Source organism: Ptychodera flava, chromosome 7, assembly GCF_041260155.1.
Source record: "Ptychodera flava strain L36383 chromosome 7, AS_Pfla_20210202, whole genome shotgun sequence".
Lineage (NCBI taxonomy): Eukaryota > Metazoa > Hemichordata > Enteropneusta > Ptychoderidae > Ptychodera > Ptychodera flava.
The window spans coordinates 32,364,483-32,374,609 of record NC_091934.1 but is presented as its reverse complement, the minus strand read 5'-3'; the positions used below and the strand labels follow the sequence as shown (position 1 = coordinate 32,374,609).

General features: G+C 37.3%; 1 protein-coding gene across 1 annotated transcript; it reads right to left on the bottom strand.

Annotated features, from left to right (window-relative positions):
* Positions 1-405: 405 nt before the first annotated feature.
* LOC139137304 (transforming growth factor-beta-induced protein ig-h3-like) lies at positions 406-7,206 on the bottom strand. The gene is made up of 5 exons (XM_070705323.1): positions 6,933-7,206; positions 4,874-5,091; positions 3,891-4,080; positions 2,086-2,295; positions 406-1,417 (listed from the first exon to the last, which is right to left on the bottom strand). Exons 1-5 carry the CDS (start codon positions 7,153-7,155, stop codon positions 1,284-1,286), a joined length of 975 nt encoding a protein of 324 aa, XP_070561424.1. The 5' UTR covers positions 7,156-7,206; the 3' UTR covers positions 406-1,283.
* Positions 7,207-10,127: the final 2,921 nt, after the last annotated feature.

Sequence of the window (10,127 nt, the reverse complement as noted above, 5' to 3'; positions counted from 1 at the left end):
TTAAACAGAAATTAGAAGTGAATAGGATTTTAATATACATTCAAAGAATCTTGTGAACAAATTTTGATTGGCTGCAAAGTACCACTCTCCAAAGAGTTTTGCTAATCTTTCACAATTGTGCTGCTTTACAAAACCCATTCACTTCGAAAAGCGCCAAACAGCACATCACCAACACGATAAAAGCATTTCAAAATGTGACTATCGGCCTTTTTTCTGTTTTCCATTCAAATGGCTAAATGGAATATTGACTGGTCGTGGTATACCACGGATTGTCGTTCAATCAAAAAGTTGGAGAGCACCATCCTAGTTCAAGACTCATCAAATCAACGACGGAATGACGTCTTTTTGCTATACGTAATCTGCGTGTAATGGCTAGCGAAGGATAAACATACAAAAATTCAAACAATCCTTAAATACTGTTCCATAGAATAACATTTTATTCAGTACTACATTATTTTACATAGTGTCATATTCCCTGATTAGGTTAATAGGTAGTAACCGTAATGACATTTACAGAATTGGACTTTGTATAAATCTCTCTCAATCGGTGATTGCTAAGACTTATCAATCAATTAAGGATTGGACCATCAGATGTTCGGAAGGTAGTGAGGATGCTGGCGTGCACAATGTATTTTTTCGCGCCCGCAAATTTGATAAAATACTTGTTTTTCAAATCTACACATTTTTTTGTGGCCGAAGTTCATGTGAATATTTTCAAATATTTATCATGTATTATTTACACCCCTTCTTTTGATCAAACCTCGAAGATCTAATGTTCATCCTATTATCATCACAATATTTAAATACAGAGTTCGAGACGAAGAGCCTATTCCACGGATACAGAATTTCTCTTCGGATAAAAATATTTTGTCAACACGACATGTCACCTTCATAGATACGACTGTTTTGTTTAACAGTGGAAACAGCGGGGCATGCGTAGATCAAGATGTATTTTGGTTACTTTCATTTCACAAGAAGAGTATCTGTTAATTTCTCTTTCAGTCCGGATGTAATCCGTAAAGATTGAATATGCCACCAATAAACAAGAGCTTGGAGCAACTGGCAGAATTTCAGATTTCAAATAATTATAATTCTGTCAACGTAGCGACTAATCTTCGTCGCAATGATGTGATCAGAGAGATGTGCCGTATTGATGTTGTGTTATATTTCACCTTTGGTTCACCAATGGTGTTCGAGAATTATTGTCATAAGAGTTCAAAAACCCGAATGTACAAGCTGTTGTGAAATTAAAATCATGACAAAATACTTTTTACGAGAACAACTTAAAAGTTTAAATCATTTAGAAATTGGTAAGGGTCGGGCTGATAAGGTCTTAGGACGCTTTCAATCAAGTATACAACTCCATTCGATGTGGCAGTTTGGTCCTGTAGTGGTGTTCCTTGCACTTCTACGACATCTGATGATAAAGTATACAGAGAAAAAAAATTAAAACTACACCAACCGTTTGAATGCCCTGGTAACAAGATATGCAATAAATAGTTCCTTTGGCCCTTTGTATACTAAGTGACTGATTCAGAACCTATGACAAAGAAATCTTGCAGAAAACACATTGATACTTAAACCCACTCATGTATTTAATTTCGTTCACTTAGTTTTTGTGGATTCATTTCACATTAAAGTTTGATTAAAAAAGAAAATAAAGTAACAGAACGTTTTACTGGTATATATGGCTGACGTTTTGGTTTGTGTACCCGTGCTGCAATACATTTGTATTCTTTACTCTAATAATCGAATTTTGACTATGATAACTCACAATCAAAAACGAGCGAAACACAAAATACCTGAGCGCAAGTTACTTCCTTCTAACCATCTCATTTTCAAGTTGTATCTATTACATCGATGCGTTTTAATATCGGAAATGCATGACTTGGGAACAACCATATTCAAAAAATTCATGGAGCATATCATCTCGTTGCAGTTAAGTGAATAAAAGACAGCATCCAAACAGACGTAGAACCAACACGGGGTGGCGGGGAAAGTTGGGTAAGTGCTTTTCGGGATAAGACATGAGTTAAAGTGTTGAATTAAAAGCACTTGTCATAAGGTATGGCATTTAAATCTTACCTGAGACAGTGTGAAACTGTAAATTCTGTCCAGATTGCGTAAGCAGAGAACCCTCCGGGATACCTGGCAGAAAGTAGGTTCCGTTCACTATATGGAATTTCAAGACGTCCTCGAGTAATGATGGATTCTTCAACAAACTATCAAGAACACCGGGAGGGAGTTGCTCAAAAGCCGCATTAGATGGTGCAAATACAGTGAACGGGCCTGGTCCTGTTGTAATAGAAAGGAAAAAAAGGTGCCTCGTTTCATGGTATCAACACTACAACATTTATACTGAAGTGCATTTCATTATTTCCATGTAATTATTAAGCTTAAAGAAAGCCAGCTTTATCCATCGTTAGCACCAAGTACTCTAAAGTGCAAATACTGATGTCAGAGTACATATGCCTATGTGTGAGTGTGCGTAAAAGGTTATGTGGCATTTAGTAAGTAACATCGTGTTTGTTTGTCACAACATTTCATAATAAGATAGATTTGTAGATCATCTCATTTTTAATGGAATAATTGTTAATGTGAATCAATGATGAGTTTTAATAGATTAGTAAAGTATTCTTGGCGATGGGAAAAAACATGAGATTAGGGTGATACAGCTGGTTGATCTTTTTCCGTGTTTAGTCGATAAATGAACGGACAGACGGAAAAGGCACGGTATGAGTATAAGAAATTGCACCTGTAAGAGGTTAAAAGTTCACTGAGTCTCAAAAAAACAATCAGTTTTCACTGGTCTTTGTCTCTTAGAAGTGAACTCGGTAATTTTAATTGTTACTTGGCATTTTAGAATATTCATGTACAGTATTTGATTTTTACATCTTGTCGGAATACAGTTAATATATGAATAATACATTGATCTTGTGTGTTCTTTGAATAGACGTCTGAGTACGAAACAACAATTAAAAGTATACTGTCACCTGTAATCTAAATATGCCCATATATGGTCAAAGGGGCGTTCCTTTGTATTCAAATGCCCATGCGAGGGCGCTGTTTTTAAAAGCGGCCATCCGCTGAAAATCTGATTGGTTAGATTTTCTCTTTCCATAGTAACTGTGGCAAAATTGGAACAGGTGACAGTATACCTTTAATGAAATGCAGTCGGAAATATTAAAATGCGCTTCGGGGACGGATATTAGAGTCTCAAACCTCTATCACATTTGTTGGTCTACGCGAGCCTCGTTGGGACAAAATCGAAGTTCTTGGAGTAAGTAGAATTTTTACCAACTTAAAAGGTTAATCCATTTCCAATCAATGGAGTTAACATGGATGGACTTCAAATGACAGTACATGTAAGGCAATAGTTTCTTTAGTACGAAACTTGTCCGGTGACCCCAATATTTTTTCATGATTTTGAAAGAGAATACAATACTTAAAATTTTCGTTTTGAAAATTTTAGCAAAAGTATACCGATTTCGAGGTACATACTACGTTAAGGTGGTTCGCGCCCGAAAGTTAGAGACCTAAACTTTAGCTCAAACTTTCCTTAATGAAACCTCTAACCATTCTCTTATCTTCAAATGAAGAATGCAAATCAGGACTCAGCGCGCAAAGTTTGGTCCGGAAAAACACTTTACCTAACATTTGCATATATTTGAAATTCAAAATGGCCGCCACACATGTGTAAACTCTATTGGAAAACCAAAATTTTTAATTTTGAAAAAGTGTGAGGGTGAAAATTTTTCTTACCGCAAGAGCTCTAGAATGAGTTCCCACAAGTGGTAGACCAGAAGGGATTTTTAAAACAGAGAGTCCGAACAGCCGTTAGCAAGGCATATTCTACCACACTGTATGATAGAACCTAGGGTGTTACATACCTTTCAGAGCAGACTGCATGCCTGCAGTCTTCAGAGCAGTCCGTAGAGTTGAAAACTGTGAACGATTGTCCACTACCCATCCAGTACTGTGATTGACCGATGAATGGAGTATGCCGTCAATCAAGTGGACAACACCGTTGGAGGCCAAGTGATCTGCACTACTTACAACAACTCCATCTATCGTCACAACCTGAATCATAAATGTCAAATATTATACGTTCAATGCATATTCTATCACTATGCTGATGTGGACAATGGCCACTACATGAAAGGCCTCTACTAACTTTGGATGGTTATCACTGGTAATCACACTACAATCCAACCTGTGTATAGTTATCACACCGTAGGGACCGAGAAAAAGTTACAACTATATGGAGATGGATTTTGTACAGAGGGTGGATTTGGCATTTCTTTTGTTGAAAGTGATGGACTGGGTGATGATAACAGATAACACTAGTATAAAATTCAATGCCATAAATATGTTGGAAATTATGATTAATGCTATCACCTTTGACTGAAAATCGTGCGGGGAAGATCATAAATTTGGTCAAAATAGACTCATTTCTCTATTCCAGTCTGAACATTCTGACAAAGATCATTCAGAGTAAGATATGATGACTATTATACACAGGGTTTGTACGAAAATGGAGGAATTACATGACACCACTGACCTCATAAAAGGTGTTGGCTGTTCTATAAAGTGCCTTTCATATGTATTCATATGTATATTGTTAAGGGACTGTCACAGGGTGGCCGCGATAAGGAAGTGGCTGCTGTGTAAGGGCGACCACTTAAACTGGCTTGACTGTTTATATAATTCTGACAAGTGTTCTTGCAATTGTTATGGGTCAGTTGTATTCAGCTCTCAAAAAAGACGGTAATCGCTTCAAGTAGAACGTTGTTGCGCCTATTTGTACCAGTTTAGTTTTGTTTGAATTCAGTATATTTTCGATCGGATTCGTGAATGCTTTACTACAACTTACCGTACTTCCCGTCTGGTATATGTTAGCTCTGAGCGGATTTCCCTTCAAAGGTTTCAACAAATCGTCGTTGCCGAGGGAGGATGACATGACGATACCGGGAAGAGTGTGATGGTCTACAAAGTCCTTCATTGCAGGGATATTCAGACGATAATAATGGCATAGCCAGGGATCCTGGGTAACGTATTCTCTGTTGATGGGCGCGAACAAAGTGAAAGGCCCTGAAAAGAACAAAGTACATTAGGCAGTCATTAAAGTACATAATAAATGCAACCAAGGCGTTAATTGTGGACCAACAGTAGCAGGAAATGAAGGTTTTGTCAAATACCAACATTCTTCCAGGATAACCGCCAAGGAACAACCATCTTCATAATGTGATGTTACCTTGGACGTAATTATGCTCGGCGGAAGACAGTGTATAAAGTAATCTCAGCACACAAGCAACATGCCTCTCAATGTCTTGATGAGAGTATTCTTATTAGTAACGCCAAAATCGACGAAATGACTTTGCTCAGGAACGTTCGGTCGGGCAACTGATTGGTCAATGTTAACGTTATGTAACCATGTAGTACTAAGATCTATTCTAGGCATGCGTACCAAGAGTGGTATTCCTTCTACTGTTTGTGCGTGTGGTTCGTGATGTTACACCATGTATTGATGAAATCGGAAGAATGGGCTGTTGACTTTCGAAATTAATCATGGTATGATCACGGGGATACGTAAATGGCCAGAAAAAGGATCTATAATCAAGCAACATCACCATGGTTCTCACTTTGTGAAATCACTTAAGCGTTACACAAGTTGACTCCCATGTGAAACTTCATTGATGTAAATAAGAAAGCTCACAGCGAGAGAGCTCCATAAAATCCAGCTTTACATAGCTTCCGTTGTCAACACTCGAGAGTGCTTATTTTAGAAACGCTACACGCTTTGCACATATATTATGATGATTTTGTTTGAAAAGTTGGACGAGAAGCGAACCTTTGTTCAGTGAAAATGCTTTCAATTGAATGGATATACATGGGGCTGACCGTGCCTACACTGCGTAGTCGGCTATAGTTATGACAAACTATGCCAAGTAGCAGAAACTGCTAATGTAAAAAGTCACATTACTTTTCATTACAAATTATGGAATTGAAAATTCCATAAGCAAGCAACTGTTATTTCCGCGATAATTTCCATTTCGCACGTACTATTCTCACATTAATTACAGGGACCCCAGAATGAGGATTTGTTGTGTTTTAGCACAATGCTGCTCACACTGTGCTCAAAATCATGTATTAATTTAGACCAAGCAATATACCATACCAAGAAGTTACTGTGGTTTACGATGATGGAAATTGATTGCCCGCTTCAGGCTAACAGCACGAAAACCTTATCCAAGCTGTCGTCATCGTAACAGATATTGCTTTTCACAGTCGCCTATTCTATTGTTGATTTCTGAACACGGACGTGATTGGATAAAGTTTTCTATCTAAAATGATTCAGATTGGTATGTAGGCATACAAAGGGGTGGGGGTTGGGTGTTACTTAGGCACCACAAATTTCTTAATCGACCGCAAGAACAATAAAATGAAAATGTAATACAACAGAAGGTTTAAAAATTCACACAATGTGTCCATAATCGCTCTCACAAAATTTAGATAACTTAAAAATATTCGGCGGAACGAAGAACTACAACTGTTTCTGCCTTTTCTTAAGACTTTTCAGAACAAAAGTGGAACATTTAAAAGAAAGGGGTTCCCTCAAATGATTTCAAAAAGTCAGCTTTTAGAGGGAGTGGTCAAACTTTAAACGGCAAATTATATTCATTTTCTGAAAAGACATTCGTTGAAGGATTTGTTTGCGTGATTTTAGGAAAAAAGCATTTGGAAATAAAGTTGATGGAAAATAAATGTATATCGTTAGTGTCGAAAACGTCAATATACGAGAATAGTGCATCAGCATGAAAATAAATTATTGTCAAAACGCAACACAGCGTATACTCATACTGAAGTCCTGAACCATAGAAAAAGAGAAAAAAGACGCGAAAGTGGAAAAAATGCCCTAAAGATATATTTACCTTTGCCAGTCAGTGGAGTGTCAAGTCCATCGATTACTATTGTTCGAACATACTCAGATGCCCCAAGCATGTTTGCAACTTCTAACACGTTTAAGTCGGAAGTAAAGCGATTGTCGTTCAGTGTATCATCTATTCCCATGGCACTGCCCAGTTTTTCTTTCAGCATATCATCTGTAGCCAGGACTGCGCCTAGACAAAGGAATAAAATGACCGTTGTCTCCATCTTCGTTTTTCTGTAGTTCGGTCAGCGGGATGATGAGGGATGTTCTGTTGAATGATTATTTTGTGCCTTATATACAATTTCAAGGTGTTTTAATCATTGTCATATCTTTATAAAATCATTCGAGATTTCATTTGTCCTTTAGTGAAGGCTAAGGGTGCATTCATAAGTAGTGGTGAGGAGGACGAGAGGAATTGCAATGGCCTTATTTTTTCAGATCCCCTTAACACCCCGTAGAAAGGCTTCAAATCTCCTTCCACTACCCACAGAATTTTTAAATCTCCCTTATTCCTCCACCTCTAAGTATTTGTCTATGCAGTCTTATCTTACTTAATGGACATTCGATTTTGCAAACGTCTATGACTATCTCTAGTAATTGTGAATAAAGCCTAATCTTACACAATGGACATTCCATTTTACATATGTCCGTGGCTAAGTTAATTTATAACTTTCAAGGTTGATATCCTTCACTTCAACACAAATGGCGAGAACTTCAACTTCAACTTTCCATATTTAATAGATGTTTGCTGTCGTGGTTCGATATTGCAACACAGTAAACTTTTAGTTTCATTTGGTAAAGTGAGATTTCATCAACTAAATCAGAGTCAGAGCTGTCTCTGTCACTGTCACTGTCGGTATGCAGCTATAGTGACACTGCCCATTGGCCGGAGTATGACAAAAACATGTATTTACTTGAGAACCATTTGATTTCGGGGGGGGGGTATGGAGGAAGTGGGTATGGGAGCAATTTTTTTTTCCTGTCACAGTGACAGCAATTTTTTTTTCTACTATCAGAGCTGCATCAATTTTTTTTTTCAAATGGAGTAGCAATGCAATTTTTTTTTTCTTTGTCATCAAGTTTGCGATGCGTTGTATAAGGGAGCCGTCATTATTTACGGCCTGAAACTCAGAAATTTCGAGTCAACCATGATGAATTTGAGTAACTCCCCTCTCCAACTCTGAAATTTTGACTGATCCCCCCATTTAGAAAAGTTAAATACAAATACATGTATTTGTAACATTCACTAGGATATCTGAACGGGCAGAATTTGAAAGTACAGGGGGAGAACACGCGAGAGGCTTAGGGGGAAAGTGTCACAGGGGCTTTCTACTAAGTGAAACTGTTAGAACACCCCAAGGGGGAGAGCACGAGAGGGGGTTTCCCCCTCTCGTATTGGAAATTTTGGGAAATTGATGTGTTTAATGGTGCAATCTTAGAGGAGGTTAAGGTTATTTTGCACTCGGTAAGACTGTTTGAAAATGACATTGAACACTGCAATATTTTTTTACATTTTATGCATGATCAGTGTTTGTGTCACAATATTCAACAACCAAAAAAATGACAATACAATTTGTGAAAAACAGTTCTGTTTGCCAGAGACTGAAGATAAATAAATATACAGGAACGGAAAATCTGTGACCTTCTTGTGTCATTTCTCCAGCTGCCAGCTTCTAATGAAAAGCATGAATATGGTATGTTTAACTGTCAAAATGGTCATTGAACTGAGGTAAATGAAAACATGTTTCTGTGATAATAAAGGATGAATTCACAACAGTTCAGTTTTGTCCTAGATCCTGTGAAAATTTTGAGAAATTGATGTGCGCCAGGGTGCAGTGTAGTGCAATACGATAGGTATTTTGAATTTGTCTTTTACCACTAAAACTGTTAGAAGACCCAAGGGGGAGAGCACGAGAGGGGGTGCCCCCCTCTCGCATTTAAAATTTTGAAATGGATGTGTGCAATGGTGCAATCTGAGATGTGTTTCAATTTACTTCGCCAAAAAAAATTGAGTAACCCGCCCCCTTCTTCTTCTCCACATTTTGAGTAACGCCCCCCTGAAGTTTTCAATTTTTTTAGTGACCCCCTCCCTTGTATTTCATTATATTTGTTGTTCCTCAATTTTTCATTGTCAACTTGTACATCTTCCTAATATATTTATATTGAGAGAATAATATATTGATTTTAACACTAGTTTATTGACTCCTGTCTTGTGTTTTAAAATTTTCACAATTTTCAGAAGTCAAAAAGTCCCCTTTAGATAGTGCCTATGCCATTGAGATATTGCAACAGAAATCCTGAAATATGATTTCTTGGGTCAGTAAAGGGAAGGAAAACATTGGGTGCACTGAGGTGTAAAGTAGACCTATGTAGTGCATGCTTATATCATAAGTGCTGGGAAAAAAACATAAGAATTGCTTGTGTTAAAAACATTTGCGCCGCCTATGGCGGCGCGCCGGCAAAGAATACATGAGAATAGGGTTTCCAAATTTTGCTAATTTCTGGTGAATTGTGACAATTTTTTTTTTCACTTCTGTCTGTTATGACAATTTTTTTTTCTCAGGCCATGACAGGATCAATTTTTTTTTCTTCTATCTCACCTGGCGACAATTTGTTTTTTCTCAAAATCCTCCATACCCCCCCAGAAATCAAATGGTGTTCCCCTTACTTAGATAATTTTATCAGCTGCGTTCTTGTTCTACTCCTCATAGCATGTTGAACTGTCCCGTATTCAGCTTACCAACACAGCCTGTGTATGTTGTGCGTTCGCATCAATTTTAGTCTTGACTCTAATTAAAATATCGAAAATAGTATTTACATATACAGTTTTTATTTGAAAAGGTGGATATAATGTTTTTCTGTATGTTGTAGGGAGACAGCAAGAAACTATATCATTGCATAGAAATACTGAAAAAATTTTCAAGTTTTGAAGCTTCTGCCATGTTTCAAGATCTACTAGTTGTTATGCGTATGGAAATTCAGTGGCATTCATGCTATTTTAGATTTGTTCGAAATAAAGTCATGAAATACGATAAATTTGTTTTTTACTCAAATTAGAACACTTGCATGAAATAAATATCGTATACCTTCCAAACTATGCAATCTGATAACATGAATAAAAGGGAACCAAATTTATTTTCAGACCTAACTTATAAGCTTCAATCCCCCTCTACTACCCAAGAATGTTCAAATCCCC